Raw genomic sequence first — 22447 nt, forward strand, 5'->3', positions numbered from 1 at the left:
TGAGCAATACCAGCAATTAACATGTCTATTTATAGTAATTTGCGTCTTAGTGTTACAATAATCTAAGCTACAACAACATTCATACATTTTTATGTATAAATATGAAAAAAGCTAAATCAAAGGAAGTATTAAAGCTGCTGCCAGTAACAAATTAGGGTCACCATGGCAACCTTTGAGACACAGACATGACTCTTTTGTGAATATTGAAATTTATTTTAAGATACATTTCCTGAACTCACGTCAGACTGTAACGTTTTAAGTCAATGTTTTTAAACCTCTGGATGTAAGAATGTGTAGATTCACTGAAATACTGACTCGATTTCTACGAGCAGTGTATCGATTTTTTATTGAGATGTTACAAAAAAGATTTACTGTATTTCTTTTGTGTGTTGCAATTCAAACTCCAACTGCTAGTTGGCAGCAGTTTTTACTGACTTATTTCTGAAGAAACAACAAGATGTTGCGATAACAATGGATGTTATTGAAGCACCAGGCCTGAGTTTTCTTAAAAATTGCAAATATGTTCTGGCTTTTAGTATTGCTATATTTCTTATTGTCTCCCTATTACTGTGATATATATATATATATATACACATACATACATATGTGTATATATATATATATATATATATATATATATATATATATATATATATATATATATACACAAATATATGATCTCACCTAGTTAGTGATGTTTATGATAAACATCACAAACAATAATTATCACATCACCTTCCCTGTATTGTGAAATTTATCACATCGTTGCTCCTGTAGCATGATATTTACCATATTGTGATATTTATCTTATCATCTCCCTTGTATTGTGATATTAATCATATAATAACCCCAATATCGTGACATTTACCATATTGTGTTATTTATCATATTTTGTGATATTTATCGCATCATTTACACTGTATTGTGATATTTATTGTATCATTGCCCCTGTAGCATGATATTTACCATATTGTGATATTTATCATATTTTGTGATATTTATCGCATCATTTACACTGTATTGTGATATTTTTCGTATTGCTGCCCCTGTATTGTGATATTTACCATATTGTGATATTTATCGTATCAATTCCCCTGTATTGTGATATTTATTGTATTGTTGCCCCGTATCGTGATTGTTACCATATTGTGATATTTATCATATTTTGTGATATTTATCACATGATTTACACTGTATTGTGATATTTATCATATTGTTGTCCCTGTATTGTGATATTTACCATATTGTGATATATTTACCGTATTGTGATATTTATCTTATCATTTCCCCTGTATTGTGATATTTATTGTATTGTTGCCCCCATATCGTGATTGTTATCATATTGTGCTATTTATCGCATCACCTCCCTTGTATTGTGATATTTATCATATTGTTGCCCCTGTATGTGATATTTACCATATTGTGCTATTTATCGTATCACCTCCCCTGTATTGTGATATTTATCATATAATTTCCCCTGTATTTTGAAATTTATTGGATCGTTGCCCCCATATCGTGATACTTACCATATTGTGATATTTATCATATTTTGTGATATGTATCGCATCACCTCCCCTATATTGTGATATTTACCATATTGTGATATTTATTGTATCCCCTCCCCTGTAGTGATATTTATCGTATAATTTCCCCTGTATTGTGATATTTATTGTATCATCTCCCCTGTATTGTAACATTTATCATATCATTTCCCCTGTAATCTGATATTTATCCTATTGTTGCCCTTGTATCGTGATATTTACGATATTGTGATATTTATCATATTGTTGCCCTGTATCATGATATTTACCATATTGTGATATTTATCATATTGTCTCCCTGCATTGTGATATTTATCATATAATCTCTGTATTGTGATTTTTTATTGCATCACCTCACCTGAATTGTGATATTTATCGTACCTCCCCTGTATTGTGATATTTATTGTATGGTTGCCCCTGTGTAGTGATATTTATCGTATTGTGATATTTATCTGCTAAAATCATGAAACCTAAAATATACATGTGTAAAAAAAGCCACAAAAGACATCAAAATACCAGTTTAGTCATGCAAAGTCCAACTTCCTGTGAGGCATTTAAACTCTGAATGATGTCTCTACTGAGATTTCTGTCGGAGTTTTAGCACTTCAAATGGGGCCGGGGTTTCTCGATAGTTTCACCAAAAAAACATAGGTGTGTGTGTGGAAAATATTTGCGTTTTTGGAAACCCCATTCATCTACTCAGCACAATGAACAATAGCTAAAGTTACAAAAAAAAAAACACAATTTTCTACCTAATTGCACAATTTGGTGTAATTTTCCACAAGTTTTTCTAAAGCTTTTCAAGAGTGAAGAGTTTTAACAGAAATGGCATTGGCACAAATACGCGTTACACGCCATGTTAAAAGATTTGAGGTCATTTTTATTTCATGTACACCACAAAGCGACAGCAATGCAACTGGCATCGGTGTTGGATGGTCCTGTTGTAAAATTCAAACTGAAATATCAACAGCTAATGCTTAGATGAAAATAAAAGTGTGATTAAACTACTCTGTGTCCTCCTTTCTTGTGCTCTGGTGCCTCTGAATTACATTTGAGTCACTTCACCTGCTTTTCACAAAGCAAGAAACATGACACTGGAGTGGTCCGTTGCTATCCATCATCCTCATCTGTCAAGCTGCTACATGTTACCATGACAGCAGTCATCTATCACCGTTCTGTCTGAACCAGCAGACCTACGAATACTCCTGTTTTAGGGTCTTTTATTCAGAAAGGTCTCAAATAAGCTCACATTCATCTAAATTGCTTCTCAGGGGCGAGTTTAATCACTTGTCTTTTACGCCTGGAAATTAATTTTCGAGCTCTTATACTTTTAATCTGATTTAACAATTTAGTGGAGTAATTGCCACAAGAAATTGGATTTTTTTTTCCTTCTTTCCCTGACCAGATAATGACACTCTGTAAGGAGTCAAAAGGTGCATTTAAACAAAAAAACTAATGATTAGACACAGCCTCTGTTTTATATATTAAACCATGCTATTAATGATGAATAACATACATTTTTAAATATATTGATATATATTTTATTTGAATGTGATCTATAGGAAAATAAAACACGCTGGTAAAGATTTGACAACTAATTGGGTTAATTTCCACTGGTCTGTGATGAGATTTAGGAGGAAAAGCATCCAGCGGATTTCAGCGAGGCTTTAAAAGAAGACTGGGAGGGTTTTACTGCTTTGTGAAAGACTGTCTGGTCTAACGGTACAACAAGGTTTCATCACCTGAGGTCCTAAGAATCTTTAAAGGATATGGAGAAGGTGCAGAAATCTCCCCACAAAGGCTAACGCTGAAAACCAATCCTGAATGGCAGTGATCGCTCAGGCCCTGGGGCAGCGCTGCATTTAAAACAGATGGATTCTGTGTAGGGACACTTCAGAAAACCTCTTCAATGAGCAGCTTGACATTTCACCCACAAATATGAGCTAATACTATTTCTTTGTTTTGTCTTTTTAGGGTAAAAATGGACTTAGGTTAGGGAAAATGTCCAGAATTTGATGAATTAATACTGTTTGGAAACACCATTTGAACCTGCGTCCATCGTGATTTGGAGATCCGTTCGAGAAGAAGGATTGGGTAGGGGACTCCGTTAGCAAAAGGGGCCAGAAAAGTACTTCACTTTAAAAATGTTTGGTCTCCTGAGCTAACATGCTAACTAAGTGTTCGCACAGAAGATGGTGCAAGGTGGTGGTAAAAACCCTCTGGTGCGGCTTTTTTAGGAGCTTCAGATTTTAAAATGTGTGGTTTTGTTTTTCACTTTTAAAATCAAAACATTTCTTCTGATTATGATGAATATGAAATCATCATCCTGGAGAAATTTGTATTTAAATAATTTAGAAACTACTTGATTTACTTACTTATTTATTTTTGCAGCCCGACAATCCAGCGAGACCCCCCCCCCCCCAATCAAGTAGTTTCTGAACAATTCGAATTCCATTATTTGTTTTATTTTGTTCAAAATCAAGACAGTAAAATAAAACACCAAAATGAATGAATGAATAAATATAAAATAAACTTGTGTGAAAAATTAAAAAATTCAGATTTATTATTAGAATTTTTTAATTATTCACACAATTTTATTTTATATATTTTTTTTAAATTCAGATTTATTATTTTCCAACTGTGGACCCACCACCCGCAAGAGGAACATGAAGGGTCCGGTGCAATGTGGATCGGGTGGCAGACCATGGCGGGAGCCTTGGCGGTCCGATCCCCGGACAAGAAAACTAGTTTTTGGGACATGGAACGTCACCTCGCTGGCGGGAAAGGAGCAGGAGCTTGTGGCAGAGGTTGAGCGGTACCGGCTAGATATAGTCGGACTCACCTCGACACATAGCATTGGCTCTGGAACCCAAGTTCTTGAGAGGGGTTGGACACTCTCCTTTGCTGGAGTTGCTCTGGGTGAGAGGCGGGGGGCTGGGGTTGGCTTTTTGTTAGCCCCAAGACTCTCTGTGTGTTGGGGTTTACCCCGGGGGACGAGAGGGTAGCTTCCCTGCGCCTTCGGGTCGGGGAACGGGTCCTGACTGTTGATTGTGCTTATGGGCCAAATATCAGTTCAGAGTACCCATCCTTTTTGGAGTCACTGGGACGAGTGCTAGATAGTGCTCCATCAGGGGACTCTATTGTCCTGCTAGGGAACTTCGATGCTCACGTGGGCAATGACAGCTTGACCTGGAGGGGTGTGATTGGGAGGAACGGCCCGCCTGATCTGAACTTGAGTGGTGTTTCGTTATTGGACTTCTGTGCAAGCCAAAGTTTGGCCATAACGAACAACATGTTTGAACATAAGGATGCCCATCGGTACACTTGGTACCAGGGCAGCCTACGTCGCAAGTCGATGATAGACTTTGTAGTCGTATCATCTGACCTGCGGCCGTATGTTTTGGACACCCGAGTGAAGAGAGGAGCGGAGCTGTCAACTGATCACCACCTAGTGGTGAGTTGGATCAGATGGCAGGGGAAGATGCCGCATAGACCTGGCAGACCCAAATGTATAGTGAGGGTCTGCTGGGAACGCCTGGCAGAAGAACCTGTTAAGACGGTCTTCAACTGCCACCTCCAGCAGAGCTTTGACCGCGTCCCGAGAGCAGTGGGGGACATTGACTCCGAGTGGGCCTTGTTCCACTCTGCGATTGTTGAGGCGGCTGTTGCTAGCTGTGGTCGCAAGGTGGCCGGTGCCAGTCGTGGTGGCAACCCCCGTACCCGCTGGTGGACACCAGAGGTTCAGGGAGCCGTCAGGCTGAAGAAGGAGGCCTACAGGGCATGGCTGGTCTGTGGGTCTCCAGGGGCAGCAGACAGGTACCGGATAGCCAAGCGGGGTGCAGCAGTGGCAGTTGCCGAGGCAAAATCTCGGGCGTGGGAGGAGTTTGGTGAGGCTATGGAGAAAGACTATCGATCGGCTCCAAAGAGGTTCTGGCAAACTGTCCGGCGCCTCAGGAGAGGAAGGCAGCAACTCGCCCACACTGTTTACAGTGGGGATGGGGAGCTGCTGACGTCAACTGAGGCTATAGTCGGACGGTGGAAGGAATACTTTGAGGAGCTCCTCAATCCCACCTATGCGCATTCCGAGGAGGAACCAGTGCCGGGAGACCTGGGGATGGAGTGTCCATTCTCGGGGCTGTCATGGTTGACACATCTCTGCAACATTGCGTGGTCATCGGGGGCAGTTCCTGTGGAGTGGCAGACCGGGGTGGTGGTCCCCATCTTTAAGAAGGGTGACCTGAGGGTGTGTTCCAAGTATAGGGGGATCACACTTCTCAGCCTCCCTGGAAAGGTCTACTCCAAGGTACTGGAGAGGAGGGTCCGATCGATAGTTGAATCTAAGATTGAGGAGGAGCAATGTGGTTTTCGTCCTAGCCGTGGAACTGTGGACCAGCTATATACCCTTGCAAGGGTGATGGAGGGGGCATGGGAGTTTGCCCAGCCAATCCACATGTGTTTTGTGGATTTGGAGAAGGCTTATGACCGTGACCCCAGGGGCACCCTATGGAGGATGCTCCAGGAGTATGGGGTGGGTGGCTTTCTGTTAAGGGCCATTCAGTCCCTTTACCAGAGGAGCGTGAGTTTGGTCCGCATAGCCGGTAGTAAATCGGATCTGTTCCTGGTGAGGGTTGGACTCCGCCAGGGCTGCCTTTTGTCACTGGTTCTGTTCATTACCTTTATGGACAGAATTTCTAGGCGCAGCTGTGGTGTGGAGTGTGTTGAGTTTGGTGGCAGGAGAATCTCGTCTCTGCTTTTTGCGGAATGTGGTCCTCCTAGCTTCATCCAGCTCTGACCTTCAGCTCTTGCTGGGTAGGTTCGCGGCTGAGTGTGAAGCGGCTGGGATGAGGATCAGCACCTCCAAATCTGAGACCATGGTTCTCGACTGGAAAAGGGTGGCTTGCCAACTCCGGGTCGGGGGAGAGGTCCTACCTCAAGTGGAGGAGTTTAAGTATCTCGGGGTCTTGTTCACGAGTGAGGGTAGGAGGGATCGGGAGATCGACAGGCGGATTGGTTCAGCGTCTGCAGTGATGTGGACACTGAGCCGATCTGTCGTGGTGAAGAGGGAGCTGAGCCAGAAAGCCAGGCTCTCGATTTATCGGTCGATCTACAACCCAATCCTCACCTATGGTCATGAGCTTTGGGTAATGACCGAAAGAACGAGATTGCAGATACAAGCGGCCGAAATGAGTTTCCTCCGTAGGGTGGCCGGGCTCAGCCTTAGAGATAGGGTGAGGAGCTCGGACATTCGGGAGGGACTCGGAGTAGAACCGCTGCTCCTCCAGATCGAAAGGAGTCAGTTGAGGTGGTTTGGGAATCTGGTCAGGATGCCTCCTGGACGCCTCCCCGGGGAGGTGTTTCGGGCATGTCCTGCCGGCAGGAGGCCCCCGGGTCGACCCAGGACACGTTGGAGAGATTACATCTCCAATCTGGTCTGGGAACGCCTTGGGGTCCTGCCGGAGGAGCTGGTGGAGAAGGCCAGGGAGAGGACGGTCTGGAGCTCCCTAGTTGGGATGCTGCCCACGCGACCTGGACCCGGATAAGCGGAGGAAGATGACGACGATTTATTATTTCTTTTATTTCTTGTAGAATCAAGACAATCAATAAAACACTAAAATAAATAAATGAATGAAAGAAGAAATGAAAGAACAAAACCAATAAATAAATACATAAAATAGTTTTTGAATGTGCTCGTTTAATGCCAAATTAATAAAAACTCCACGTTTTCTCATTCCCTGTTAAACTACTACTACAAACAAAAATTCTACATTTATGTGAATATTAAATTGTTTTTGACAACATTCTTCTTCCTCCAACAGGAATAAATGTATTTATCACATTCAGTGAATTCTAACTTAGCTGCAGAATTAAAAGGAATAAATCAGCTGCAAAAGGCTCAATTTTATGTATGTATTTATTTATTTATTTTATTTTATTTTGTTGTTTTCCTGAAAACAATTGCCACCTAATTTGAATAAAATCCAGCAAATTATTTAAGAGGTGCATGAAAAACAAACATGTAAATGAATTGTGAATTTTTAAGTAGACGCAAAGCCTGTGTGAGAAGAACAGGAAGAGGTAGAACATCCAAACTAAGCCTGCGACTCAGATCCAACCTCATTCCCTGACTCACACATGAATACATTTGGGTCCACAAAGTCCAAGATCAAAACATCTTCCTATAACTATGTAAATTAGTGCCTATCACACTCCTACAGTACAGTCAAGTGCGCACACACGTAGACGGCCGAGCCACAACTAGAAGCTTTCAGCTTTGAATGCCAGTAAGTATGCGTCTGAGGCTAATTGCTGCGGTGCTGTTATCAGTGTTACTTTATGGCTCCGAACCCCAACAGTCACGCGGAAATATCGCCAAACAGGAGAAGCCAGACAGCCACTTGATTAGAAATTCCAAAAGCTCCCTTGGATCTGCCCATCAAATTTGTCTGTTACCATGGTAACGCAGGATGCATGCTGATCACCAACGGAGGGTCGTGGGCAAAGGAGGAGGTTGATTAAAGTGAGAGCGTACTCTGACCTTCTGATGCTCCAGCTCATGGCTGCAGAGGACGAGTTAAAAACAGAAGATCTGATTTTCTGGTTTGTGAGTTTGTGATTTCCCCCAAAATAAGAACAAATTCAGTTTTCTAAAGAAAGGAATGAAGTCGGTTCAGCTAGTATATAGTATTACTTCACACTGATGCTGTGTGAACCTAAAACTTGTTCTTTTTACATATTTATTTAGTCCGTCCCTGAAAATGTCTCATTCGTTCTCAATCCCACTGAATCATTCGCATCACTTGATGGTCTGGTATCGTTAAAGGGTTGTCAGGTGAAAAGAAAATTACATTTTCATCCATCCAGGTGTGTGTGTGTGTGTTCGAGAGAGAGAGAGATCGAGAGAGAGAGAGAGAGAGAGAGAGAGAGAGAGAGAGAGAGAGAAATTCTGTTAATAAAGTTCCTAGGAGATAGATCGGTTTCACATAGTGGAGACCTCAGTGTGCTTCCACCACAGGGAACTGAGTGCTAAATTAAATTCCAGGGAAATTTGACCCGAAACCTCGTCTCCAGCTCCCGACCACCCCCAAAACTTCATCCACTCTTCAAGATTGAATAAGAAATAAAGAAGTACACATTAGAGACTGGCTGAGAACCACAGCCTTCCATGTTATTGTTTTCATTACGCTTTAACTATTATTGCCCGTCTCTCATTTTGCACCAACTCAGTGACCTCATTACAATTAACAGCCTCTTCCATGATCATCGTTGCAACAGTGTCATTTGAATCAATCATCAATCTGCCATCTGAATTATCGTGACCTGCTGGACTGAAATGGAGTGGATTGCAGATGCAGAAATGCAAAAAATATTTTAAAAAATGTTTCAAAAGATGCATGTTGATTATTTTTACTTTTAATATCTGAACAAACTCTGCAACAGAAGACCTAAAACTCCTCCTATAACTGGTTTGTAAGAATGACTGTTGCAGTTTTAATACGTTACTATATTACACCACAAGTCTTGTAACTCCTCCAAGGTGGCTTAAAATTACTCGTTGACTATTTTCAACAAGTGTCAAAGGTGCATGTCAACAGGTGCAACACTATAAATGGACAGGAAACGAGCCGTCTAACAGCAATGATTAAAAAACACACAAGAAAATATTTAACCAAAAAGTCAAAGTGGTGCATCTTTTGTGGAAATTAAGATTAAAGAGAACTGCAAATCTTTGTTTTCCATTTCAAATGATTCAATTTAATATTTTCATAACTTTGTTCTAATTTGCTTCTCAAATAAGATCAAGTGAAAAATATGACTAAACATTTCTATGAAGTTACGCCCCGCTGACGTATTCAGTAAGACGTCCGGGTTAGATGACTTAGTACAATATTGAATTCAGCTTCTAAAGTAATGATTTTAAATTAACATAATTAATTTTCTTTCACCTTTGTGTTTTAAAAAAGAACACTAAATAGTTTTTAACACTGTAAGCTATTCGTTTAAAAGTGGGGTTCAGTGATTGTGTACATAGAAACTTTACCAACTTCACCTTGGACATCAGTCTGCAGCCTTCTGCTGTTTTGCAGGACGGGTAAGTGCCCTAGGGGCAGTGTAGAGAGTTGAAAATAGCTTTCTAGTAAAATCTGGTATCAGAAATAAGATGGGGAAAACAGCCCCCCCCCCCAAAAAAAAGGTTGTTGTTATGATTGTATGTGTGTACCTGTCAGTTTACAATGCTATTCCACATACAGCCGCTAGAGGGCGCATTACGCGCAGTGGTATCGAGTAGCGTTTTGGGGCACAGAGGAAGAATAAACCTTCCTGTTGTGAAACTGACATCAGCTCAACGTGTGTCCCTTTTTCTATTCTTTATCACAGGTTAGTAAAGGCATTTAAGTGAATGTATACTGCAGACCTTACAAACAGAGTATGTTGTTCATGTGGGTAATGAGCGCAACTCGCTAAAGAAATTGGATTCGTTCTGAGTTGTGTCTGAACTGTGGGTTGAGGCTGCGGGTAAAATGATGCTAATGCTAGCGGACTGGGCTAATGTGGGATACTGAGTGTGTGTGGGGAAGCTAAGTGTGAGAGACTTCGGGACTGTGAACTCTTAAGGTGGTAGGCACTCTGATAAATTGGTTTTATGCTACGTTTTAGTCTTCTGGTTGATGTTGTGGTTACAAGAACAAGTTTGTGGTTTAAGATGAAGACATTTATAGAGTGTTATAAGGAAACTGTTTGATCAATGCTGACTGCACAGTAGTAGTGAACGCCATTAAAGGAGCATTGCACTCTATATAGTTGTAGATTGTATAAGAACAGTGGAAATACATTTCACATAAATAAGTTAATGCTGAACGAGAATTAAAATGTTTAAAAATGAGTTAATTTTATGATGTTGTAAATGTAGTTAAAACAAAGTACAGAGTACCCTATTGTGTTTTGTTTATCTTGGTGAAATAAATGTGTTCATTGTGATCCATTTTGAATCTGATGTTGTAAATGGATTTAAGCCACCCTTTGTTCCTGTTTTGTCAAAATTGGAGGGAAGAATAAACCTTCCTGTTGTGAAACTGACATCAGCTCAACGTGTGTCCCTTTTTCTATTCTTTATCACAGACACACGTTATTGAACAGGAAACCAGTTGCCCCTCTGGTCATCATCTTAGGGAGGCAACAATTCTGGGGGCTCGTCCGGGATTAGCACCATGGAGGGCAGGTGCTAATCAGCCAAGAATCGCGGGATCCATATCCTTCTGATGCACAACAGTAGTGACGGTTGACGCCAGGTATCCAGACATGGCCACTCTACATGACCTACAGTGGGAGATCCAGAACCAGCTTCATCAGCTGACCAGAGCCGCTAACAGGGACCTGCTACATAAACTTGCAGTATGGTGTCAAGAAGAAGAGGTGGAAGATGTTCCCGGTGAGGATGCAACCGAGGTGGAGCTCTTTGACTTTATCGTTGACTTTCTGAGAAGTAAACGACTGAAGAGCCTCGAAGATCAGGGCAGGTCTCGTCTGCTTGCATTTCGTGACCTCATTGATGACCTGCAAGCATCCCAGGTAACTGTTGAACGTGGTCAAGCTTCTGATGAAGGGGATGCTGTGGCTGTACCAGAGACTGAACCAGCAGTAGTAGCATCAGTAATGAATAAGAGAGTCTCAACATCAGTGATTGCTGATCCTGTAACTGGTTTAGTGAAATTGACAGATGTTGCGGCATTGTTACTACATAGAGAGTTTAAGATACATGGTGGTCAAATCTCAGACTCAGCTTCTGATTTGAGTTTTAACTGTCTATGTAAACAAATTGATGAAGGTCTAGCTGAGGGGTTCTCAGAAACTGAGGTCGTCAGAACCGTGCTCAAGGTAATTAAGCCTGGTACCTTTAAAGATATGCTCATGACCAAAGACACCCTGACTCTTGCTGAGTTAACAAGGTTCCTTAAAGCACATCTTAGGGATAAAAGCAGCACTGAATTGTTCCAGGAACTAAGTAACGCAAAGCAAAATGACAAAGAAAGCCCACAACAGTTTATGTATAGACTAATGGGGGTCAAGCAGCGTATAATGTTTGCTTCTAAACAAGGTACAGACTTTCAATATGATGGTAAACTGGTGCAGGGGGTGTTTCTTCATTCACTTTACCAGGGGATGAATGAAAAATGCTCATACATCAGACGAGACCTTAAACCACATATTTCAGACATGAATGTGACTGATGACTTTATACTTGAGGTGATCACAAGATCACTGAGGGAGGACACTGAGAGGAAAACCAGGTTGGGACAGGTATACAAACAAAAAGCAATCAGTATCAACACAGCCCAGCTGGACAGTGATAAACAGAACGCCACTCAAGTGCAGGCAGAGGTGCAGGCCAATCGCAATGCGATACAGGAGTTAACAGCCCAAGTGTCATCTTTGGCCAAAAGTTTGGAGAAAGCCCTCACACCAGTAGCGAATGTGGCGACCGAAAACACTTACAACTCGTTTCCCCACATCAAACAGTCAGCCAAGCCTGAAGTTAAAGGGAAATGTCACCAATGTGTATCCCAAGGAAACGACGTCTGCTCACACTGCTTCCGATGTGGAAAAGAGGGACACAGAGCTATTGGCTGCTTACAAAAGGGAACTCTGTCGGGAAACCGGGTGAGGTCGCTGGGGGGGGACCACCAGTGACCTTGGAGAATGCAGAGTCCCCAATCCCAGAGAAGCTGCATTCCAAAGAGAAAAGTTCTTCTTCAACCAAGACCTCCAGATCGTGCCAAGCGTCCAAAAGGGAGCGTGTCGCTCAGCTGATTGGGGGTAGATGTATGGTAACCTGTTATCTTGATGGGGTCAAACTTCAAATGTTGTTGGATAGTGGGGCCCAAGTAAGTATTGTGGAGAAGTCTTGGGTGCAAAAAGCCTTACCAAACGTGACAATTAGGCCACTAGAAAGCCTATTTTCAGACCACCCACTCAAAGTTACTGCAGCTAATGGTACAGAGGTGCCATTTGAAGGGTGGATAAAAGTTTTTCTTGAGATCACAAGTAGCAGGCACGGCTCAGTTGCTATTTATGTTCCCATGCTAGTAAGTCGCGGAGGGTTAAGCAGCCCGCTACTAGGCTTCAATGTGATACAGGAGATGATTGCAGGGAATGGTGATCAAAGAGACGATGGCCACTTAGTAAGTCTCCTTTCAGAAGCTCTGAGAATTCAGAAGATTAATGCTGAAAGTCTGGTGTCAGTGGTTCACACAAAGTCACCCCTGGAAGAGTCAGAATGTCCAGTATTAAGAGTTGGAAAGAAGGGACTCACAATCCCCCGCAGTCAGATCTGTCAGGTGAAATGCCGCATGAGAGCTTTTCCTGGAGGAGGAGTCATGTTGTTTGAGTCCAATGTAGACTGGCAAATGCCAGATGGGTTGGAGTTATTTCCTGCGCTTGTTGATGTGCCGGCTGGCGCCTCAAAAATAGTGAGAATACCAATCCAGAATTCCACAAGGCATGAGGTTTTTTTACCTCCAAAAGCAGTGTTAGGATCCATTGAAGAAGTGGTGGAAAGCACGCCTGTAAACATCCATCCAACGATACAGGGGCCTGGAGAACCACACCATGACACCCTTCTGTGCGCTACCCAAACAAGTCCAACCAGTGAAGAACAAAGTAATGGGAAGGAAAATGGCCGTGCTGGTAGTGCGGAGGAAAGATGGCATCCAAATGTTGATTTAGATCACCTGCCTGAGCCTGACCAGAGCACGGTACGACAAATGCTTTATGAGGAATCAGACGTGTTTGCTCGTGAGGAAGGAGACATAGGGTGTGTCCCTGGCTTACAGCTCAAAATCAATACGACTGATGACACTCCAGTCCAAAAAAGCTACAATTCCATTCCACGGCCACTGTTTAAGGAGGTGAAGGAGTATATCCAAAATCTCCTGAACAGGGGGTGGATTAGGAAGTCTGTTTCCGCCCATTCGTCACCTGTAGTTTGTGTGCGAAAAAAAGACAACAGTCTTCGCCTGTGTGTTGACTTCCGTGAGCTTAACCGCAAAACTGTCCCAGATCGCCATCCACTCCCACGGATCCAGGATTTGTTGGACAGCCTAGGGGGCAATTCATGGTTCTCCATCTTGGACCAAGAGAGTGCGTATCATCAAGGGTTTGTGAGTGAGGAGTCAAGACATCTCACTGCCTTTAGCACACCCTGGGGACTCTACGAATGGGTACGAATACCCTTTGGACTGACAAATGCACCAGCTGCCTTTCAGAGGTGCATGGAGGGAGTGTTAGAGGGCATCAGAGATGAGTGTTGTGTGCCGTATTTGGATGATGTCCTTTGCTATTCCAAAACGTTTGACGAACACGTAGACCATCTAAGACAAGTGTTCTACCAGATGCGACAACACGGCATTAAGCTCCGCCCAGCTAAATGTGAGCTCTTTAAGAGACAAATTCGATATATTGGGCGAGTGGTGTCAGGAGAAGGGATTCAGCTCGATCCAAAGGATTTGGAAGCAGTGCTAGCCCTGAAAGACAAGAAGCCTCGCACAGTGGGAGAAGTCCGGACGTTGCTTGGATTTCTCAGCTACTACCGGTCCTTTATCCAAGACTTTTCACGACTAGCAAGGCCCTTGTTTGAAATTCTCCAAAGCCCAGCTGAGATAGGTCATGCCATCAAGCCTCAGACTGTTAAGGGGAAAAGTCCAGTGACCAAAGGGAACAAGGGGCAACTTCCCTCTCGCTCACCTGTCACCTGGACTACTGAACATCAGAACGTGGTGTCCAGGTTGGTGGACATGTTGACAAACCCCCCCATCCTGGCCTACCCAGACTTCGATCTTCCCTTTGTGTTACACACAGACGCTTCAAACGAAGGTCTGGGAGCTGTATTATACCAACGCCAAAACAACAAACTGCGTGTCATTGGGTACGGCTCCAGGACCTTAACACCGGCAGAGAAGAACTATCATCTGCACTCGGGCAAACTTGAGTTCCTGGCACTTAAATGGGCTATTTGCGACAAGTTCCGGGATTACCTTTATTATGCACCAACTTTCACGGTCTATACCGATAATAACCCCTTGACCTACATCTTGAGTTCCGCAAGACTGAATGCTGTGGGCCATAGATGGGTTGGGGAGTTGGCAGATTTCCATTTTGACATTAAGTATCGACCAGGGAAGAGGAACGCGGATGCCGATATGTTGTCCAGGTATCCCGTGAACCTGCAGCAGCAGATGAATGACCATACAGAGACAGTGTCACCGGAGGTGGTCTCTGCTGTGTGGCAGGGGACAAAATTGGTGCAAGACGATGATGTTCCCTGGGTGGCTGCATTGCAACTAAACGGTGATGATGGGAATGCTGTACCACACACTAGCGTTTCAAACATCATTCCCAGGGATATCACCGCTGCACAGCAGGCAGATCCAGCTATTAAAGAAGTTATTTCTTTGAAACTGAGAGCTTGGACTCCAAATGAAAAAGAAAAAAAAACAATGTCTAAACAGACGAGGAGACTGCTCTATGAGTGGAACAAGTTAGAAGTAGAAAATGGACTACTTTACAGAAAAACAAACCAAAACCGACAACTGGTCCTCCCTGAACAGCTCAAATCAGTAGTACTGAAAAGCTTACATGACGACATGGGGCATGTAGGTTCTGAAAAGGTGATCCATCTGGCCCGAGAACGGTTCTATTGGCCGTACATGCAGCAAGATGTGGAAGAATACGTGACAAAAAAATGCCAGTGTATTAAACAGAAGCATCCCAATATCCCGCAGAGAGCTCCAATGGGATCCCTCACCACCAGTGCACCTTTTGAGTTGGTCTCTATTGACTATTTGCACTTGGAGCCAAGCAAAGGAGGATATGAGTATATCCTTGTTCTCGTTGATCACTTCACGCGCTTTGCGCAGGCATACCCAACGAGAAACAAATCAGGGAAGGCAGCTGCTGAAAAGATATTTCAGGACTTTATTCCTCGCTTTGGGTATCCAGAGAAGTTGCATCATGACCAAGGACGTGAGTTTGAAAACAGCCTGTTCCAAAGATTGCAACAACTATCAGGAATTGCACACTCACGCACCACTCCTTATCATCCTCAGTGCAATCCAGTGGAGCGGTTAAATCGCACACTTCTTCAAATGCTGCGCACCCTACAAGAAGAGAAAAAGAGTGAATGGAAAGATCATCTGCCTCAGATCGTGCATGCCTACAATTGCACAAGGCATGACGCAACAGGGTACTCTCCATTTTTTCTCTTGTATGGCAGGGCTCCACGGCTACCAGTTGACCTACTTTTCCACCAAGGCAAAGACACTGAGGCACAAAACCACCAAACGTTCGTTCAAAAGTGGGCCGAGAGGATGCAAGTTGCTTACCAAATAGCTGCAAATAACAGCCGGCAGTCCTCAGCCAAAAGCAAGAAGCAGTACGACAGACATGTAAGAGGTGCCACCCTCCAGCCAGGTGACAGAGTACTGGTGAAAAATCTGTCAGAGAGAGGAGGGCCAGGAAAACTGCGCGCATATTGGGAGAAAGTGGTACATCGCGTGGTGGAGAGACTGGGAGATGGACCCGTCTATAAGGTACAGCCAGAGAGAGGTAGTAAAGCCATGCGGGTTCTTCATAGAAACCTTCTACTACCAGTGAACGACTTACCTTTCGAGGAAGAACTTCCTGTGGAAGAAAAGACAAAAGCAAAACAGCGAAGACAACCTGTAGGAAAGGTCCATGAAACAGCGACAAGTAGTTCTGATGAGGAAGGTAGTTATACCTACCACTACGGCCTCCGGAGCAAGATTCCCTGCTACAGACTCGTGAACCCTCAACAACAAGGACCTGCCATTCAACAGGAGCAACCTCAGCAACAGGAAACTGTCATTCCACAGCAGAAGTCTAACAGTGAGCCCAAGCTATGTGCGACAGCAAGAGAGTTCTGCCCACTTGACAGGCCAGAAGATGGGGGTGAAAAAGATGTTGTAGAAGCTGAGGAGTTAGCAGAAAAAGGCAAGGAGGAAAGTGATGGAGAAAACAGAGAAAATGACATTGTAAGGAGGTCACAAAGGAGGGGGAGACCAGCGGAAAGACTCACGTACAACGTACTGGGTCAGCCATCATACTGCCACTGGAGGGCAGATATGAACACCCTTTCGGCTAGCCAACCCTGGATGTGGACACACAGCGTCCCATCATTCTTTCACCCCATCTATTCACAGCCGTACTATCACAATAACTTCGCACCCATAAACTGATGGGTCCACACATGAAGAAACAAATGTCAGGAGCCATTCCTTTAAGTGGGGGAGAGTGTAGAGAGTTGAAAATAGCTTTCTAGTAAAATCTGGTATAAGAAATAAGATGGGGAAAACAGCCCCCCCCCCCCCCCCAAAAGGTTGTTGTTATGATTGTATGTGTGTACCTGTCAGTTTACAATGCTATTCCACATACAGCCGCTAGAGGGCGCATTACGCGCAGTGGTATCGAGTAGCGTTTTGGGGCACAGAGGAAGAATAAACCTTCCTGTTGTGAAACTGACATCAGCTCAACGTGTGTCCCTTTTTCTATTCTTTATCACAGGTTAGTAAAGGCATTTAAGTGAATGTATACTGCAGACCTTACAAACAGAGTATGTTGTTCATGTGGGTAATGAGCGCAACTCGCTAAAGAAATTGGATTCGTTCTGAGTTGTGTCTGAACTGTGGGTTGAGGCTGCGGGTAAAATGATGCTAATGCTAGCGGACTGGGCTAATGTGGGATACTGAGTGTGTGTGGGGAAGCTAAGTGTGAGAGACTTCGGGACTGTGAACTCTTAAGGTGGTAGGCACTCTGATAAATTGGTTTTATGCTACGTTTTAGTCTTCTGGTTGATGTTGTGGTTACAAGAACAAGTTTGTGGTTTAAGATGAAGACATTTATAGAGTGTTATAAGGAAACTGTTTGATCAATGCTGACTGCACAGTAGTAGTGAACGCCATTAAAGGAGCATTGCACTCTATATAGTTGTAGATTGTATAAGAACAGTGGAAATACATTTCACATAAATAAGTTAATGCTGAACGAGAATTAAAATGTTTAAAAATGAGTTAATTTTATGATGTTGTAAATGTAGTTAAAACAAAGTACAGAGTACCCTATTGTGTTTTGTTTATCTTGGTGAAATAAATGTGTTCATTGTGATCCATTTTGAATCTGATGTTGTAAATGGATTTAAGCCACCCTTTGTTCCTGTTTTGTCAAAATTGGAGGGAAGAATAAACCTTCCTGTTGTGAAACTGACATCAGCTCAACGTGTGTCCCTTTTTCTATTCTTTATCACAGACACACGTTATTGAACAGGAAACCAGTTGCCCCTCTGGTCATCATCTTAGGGAGGCAACAGCAGCTCTTTACCTACTTTATGGCTATTAGCTGTGATGCTAGCAGTTAGCATTTTCAGTTTGAAAACAGTCAATAAAAAGTAAAAAAAAGAAGAAATTTGCCTTTTGTTGGCATCATGGCGCAGCCTGGAAGTAAGAGAGTAATGTGTTTGGAGGCAAAGCAAAGAATGAACATCGGCGCGGCCTGCGCTAGATTGAAGGAGCTAAATGGGGCTATGAAATCATGGACTTGTTATGACCTGGCTTTGTTGCTACTGGAATTGTATTAAAATATTTTTCTCCAACCGTGTGGATATTTTTTACTTAGTAGTTTATTTTAGCATTAGTTGGCTCACATTAGCGTTATCTCATTGTCAGGGCTAGCTACGGAAGGCTGCGACAGGGTTGTTTATGACAGTTATAATTCCGCTTTGAACCAGTTGAAGGGAAGAGCATGAAACTGTGTATTGTCACTTTAAACTTAATGCTCGTTTCCACTATCGCAACTTCTGTGCCATTTTTAATTTTCCCAGAACTTACCAGTCCCCATTTCACTGGGCTGGCCTGACAGGACCACTTTCTGTATCAGGGACCAAACGTGCACTTGAACTGGGGTATGTACTGTGAAAAGGCCCAGTAGAGTCGCTGGGATAGACTTTAACTCATGCCGATTGGTTGTAAATTAGTAGGAACTAATATCAGCAGATGTAGCCAAACGACCGGCACTGAATTAGACGGAAGATTTGCTGGTGAAGCAGCTTCTTTAAAATTGCCATTTGTAAACTCTCAGTGCTGAAGAAAACTACGAATATCCCCCCACAAAGTCGTAACTTACACTGTTTCATGGTCTTCTGGAGAGCTCTGTAAAAAAACTGTGCTTATGACTTCATGTTATGTCATTTTTTATGTCACTCAGCCACTCCCACCCCCATAAATGAAGTAAATTATGTCATTCGCAACAAAACCCAGACAAAAAAATATCCATACCTCACAATCTCTAGGGTGTGCTGTTGCTAAAGAAAATGCATTTTGGCTGATAACAGTCAATTCATGGGCCCTTGCGCCTCCCAACTGGGGGCCTTTGGAGTTTCATGTCCCAAGTGTCAGTGATTGTTTGCATTCCCCGAGCACAGCTACAATCAAAACAGTTTAGATGGTAAACAAAGCAATTTTTGGGTTTTGATACATTAAGATAAAGTAATACTTGAATTTTATTTTAGAAGAGCTGCCCTGTGTGACAGTGCTGATCAGATGGAGGTTGTGAGTTCAAATTCCATTTAGGAAATTTAGTCAGTTGTTTTATTTATTCCAGGGGTCCTCAGCTAAATTTGTTCTAGGTTTATTTTTTTCCAGCAGACACCAGTGAAGGTCAGATGCTCTTCTAAAATAAAGTTCAAATATCATTGTATCTTAATTTATTTTATTATGATTTAAAATGGCCTTTTTTCCCATCTGGGCTGTTTGATTGTGGTTTTAGTTGTGTTTGGAGAATGTGGACGTTGTAGATGTTTGGGACATGAAACTGTAGAGGTGGGGGCGTTAGGGTTAAACAGGTTAACTTATTTTCAGATTTACCAAAAAAGTTTATATCAGCTAAACGGCTTGATGGATTTCCACAAAACGGATGAGAGGACCAAGGTCTTATATTTTCCCTGTCACCTTCCCCCCTCCCAGAAATGTCCCAGACTTCCTACAGAGGAAACACAGCGATAACGTCTAAGAGTGGACATACCAAGACCTTTCGGGGAGATCCCACTGCACTCCAAAGGGTTTATGGCCCAGTAGTAGTACTTCAGGGTGTGCATGAGCTGCAGGACGGTGCCGACACGCCGGATGGTGTTGTATATGGTGGCGGTGCCAATGAACTCGGATGATAAATATGTGTAGAGGGAAAGTTGGACCTGGAAAGACACGCAATACAATTACGCAAACATCAATACCTACGACTATTACAAGAAAAAAAAAAGCGGAATAGCTATCTACTATGATGACCGAGAAAGGTTTCAGCCTCATCTGATGAGCCTCTCTCAATTCTTGACATGTGAAGAAATCCCCTCCCAATGCTCATTTTCTCCTTCCATCTTCCTGTTCACTCCTTCCGTTCTAATATTCTTCCCAACGACGCTCCTCGTTGATCGCAACTCTCTGAGCTCATTACAGTGACCACCACGCAAAGGAGCAGCCTTAACGAGGTAGCTCTATTTAAGCGGATGAAATTAACAAAAGGCTGCGGTCTGATCGTATCACATCACACAGCTCATCTAGGTTTGAGAGCACACTTAAAAGGCCTTCATTTACATCACATTTCACCCACTGAGCTGTTTTCCCCCCCTTCTCCAATGCAATTCTGTCCAGCGGAACAAAAGTCCGATACGCTTTGATCCTGGCAAAGCAGTCTGGCTGCATTGCTGCAACAGCGGGTTGCAAAAGAGTGTGTTTTGGATCTAAGAGGTGTGCGGTGGCCACAAGTGGGGGGAGACCATGAAAAATACAATTCAGGTGTGATTTCCTCAAGAATGTCATTAAGTTCTGAATGTGACCAGAGTTAATATTGGCAGTAATGAGCGTAATGGTGATAACACCTTCAGAAGTAAAAAACATTAAACCTCAGTGGGACACAGGAGAGAACAGGGGTATGATTAAAGGAATAAAAGAGTGTTTTCTCTGTGTTTGTTGATGGTTGGAGCATTTATTACGCCTGCTTTGTTCTCATCATTACCCTGCCCAACAGTGATCACGTTTGCCAACAACCCACCGTCGTTTTCCGCTAAATCAGCTGAAGGTAAAAAAAAAAAAAACACAAACAATGGGCAATCGCTTAGTCTAAATTACTTTAATTTGCTCTGTGTTGACAACAAAGTGTCAGATTGTGTTTTAGCAAACTGTTTACTCTTCAGCATTAGGCGTTTATTTATTTTCTCCTCAGTATTTGCTTGAAATTGCCTCAAAGAGAGGCGGTGCTGCGTCGGGATCATGGAAGTTTTTAAAGTTGTGGTGCTTGAGTGGATGGGCCCCATGGGAATGCCGCGAACACTGAGACCCAGAATGAGAAGCGAAGAAGAGCTACATCTCTCTCCCGCTCTCTCCCCTTCTGGGTTATTTTCAAATGTCACTTTGCCTTTTCCTTCTCGCATGTTCTATCGTCGACAAGGACAAAGAGCCAGCTTCCTACCCGCATGTCTTCCAACCTCATTTATTAAATTATTGTAAAGGGTAACCGCCGCCGAGATGTCAGTCCTGCCTTATTCATGCGTCCAGTCCAAATGAGGACAACAATAATAAAGCCCACTGCCCACCTATACAGTTATTCTTTACATTCTGCGGTAACACAGCACACACAAGAATGTTTGCAGAAGATGCACAAACTGAGCCAGACCTTGGCGGGAGTGTGAATCCAGATGGCAGCGTTGAAGAGTATGTGGTCACAGAGCTGCTTGAGAAGAGGAGCTCCATGAGGTAAACCATCCAGGTACTTGGCAAATGACAGGAACTGCTCAAGGACCGCCCTGGTGATGTGGACCCGTGTGGACTGCACAAAGAACGGCAAACAGAAGCTGTAACCTGACCTGACCGAGAAGACAAGCTCACCCTGTTTGTTTTTATTTGAGGACAAACAAGGAAACAATCAAATATTCCAGAAAAACACTGACTATTTACAATTCAACTCATTTTAAACCTTTGAAGTTCTGGTCCATCATTCAGTGGAGCAAATTTAGTCCAAATACCTTAATGAAGAACCGACTTAAAGCTACTATACAGTTTTTTTTATCCGACGTTAAAGCCTGGGGCACACCAGAGACGGACACGCCGCACCATCATTTTAGATAGAAGCCATTATAGTTCATGAGAGTTGGCACACGGGGAGCGCTGCACCGAGGCGCTGATGATAGGCACCAGTTCTATCTTAAGCAACGTCGCTGCTTACGACATTGTGGAGTACTTTATAACAGACATTATGATGCAGAACGGCTTTATGGCACAAACTCAACTGCAGTCTTGATGACTCCAAAGTACTATTGATATGAAAATATTTAAAAAAAAACAGCATACTTACAATTTTTAATGAATTCGAGTCTCATAAATAATGACGGTAGGTCTGATCACATATAAACGTCAGTTCCCACTTTCTATTCAAGTCCTGCGTGACGTTGTGACTATCACGCGGCTTACTAAGAAGCGCTCAGCGTCGCGGCACTTCCTGTGTGACCATTTGACTTCTCAATATTGCGACGCGACGCCGGGCAGCCGCCTCTGGTGTGCCCCAGGCTTAAGCCGTTCTCATCTCTCCATATGTACGTCAAAAGCAAGGCCCCTCATTGGTGAACCTGGACAGCTAAAACATTCTTTTTTTACAAGTGTTATTATCACATTATGGTGTTTGTTTAGATATAAATATTTGGTAACGCTTCCTTTTACAGTCCCCTAATTACTAAGAACTTACATGGTAATTACATAGTAAGTTAAAGTGTATTAATGTTTCTGAGTTCTTAAACAGTTATTACCATGTAACACAGGTTCACTTCTAGTTTTAATTTTATTAATCATTCTGAGCAA

At 42.9% G+C, this 22447-nt stretch overlaps 1 protein-coding gene across 13 annotated transcripts in view; it reads right to left on the minus strand.

Annotated features, from left to right (window-relative positions):
- nbeaa (neurobeachin a) overlaps nucleotides 1-22447 on the minus strand; it is a 160893-nt gene that overhangs the window by 51410 nt on the left and 87036 nt on the right. For all 13 annotated transcript variants that reach the window (XM_054730804.2, XM_054730803.2, XM_054730802.2 and 10 more), the window contains exons 12-13: nucleotides 21270-21422; nucleotides 19626-19794 (exon numbers count right to left, since the gene is read on the minus strand). In XM_054730804.2, coding sequence (XP_054586779.1) covers nucleotides 19626-19794; nucleotides 21270-21422 — 322 coding nt within the window. The remainder of the gene's footprint in view (nucleotides 1-19625; nucleotides 19795-21269; nucleotides 21423-22447) is intronic.

This window comes from Nothobranchius furzeri, chromosome 10 (assembly GCF_043380555.1).
Source record: "Nothobranchius furzeri strain GRZ-AD chromosome 10, NfurGRZ-RIMD1, whole genome shotgun sequence".
Taxonomy (NCBI): domain Eukaryota; kingdom Metazoa; phylum Chordata; class Actinopteri; order Cyprinodontiformes; family Nothobranchiidae; genus Nothobranchius; species Nothobranchius furzeri.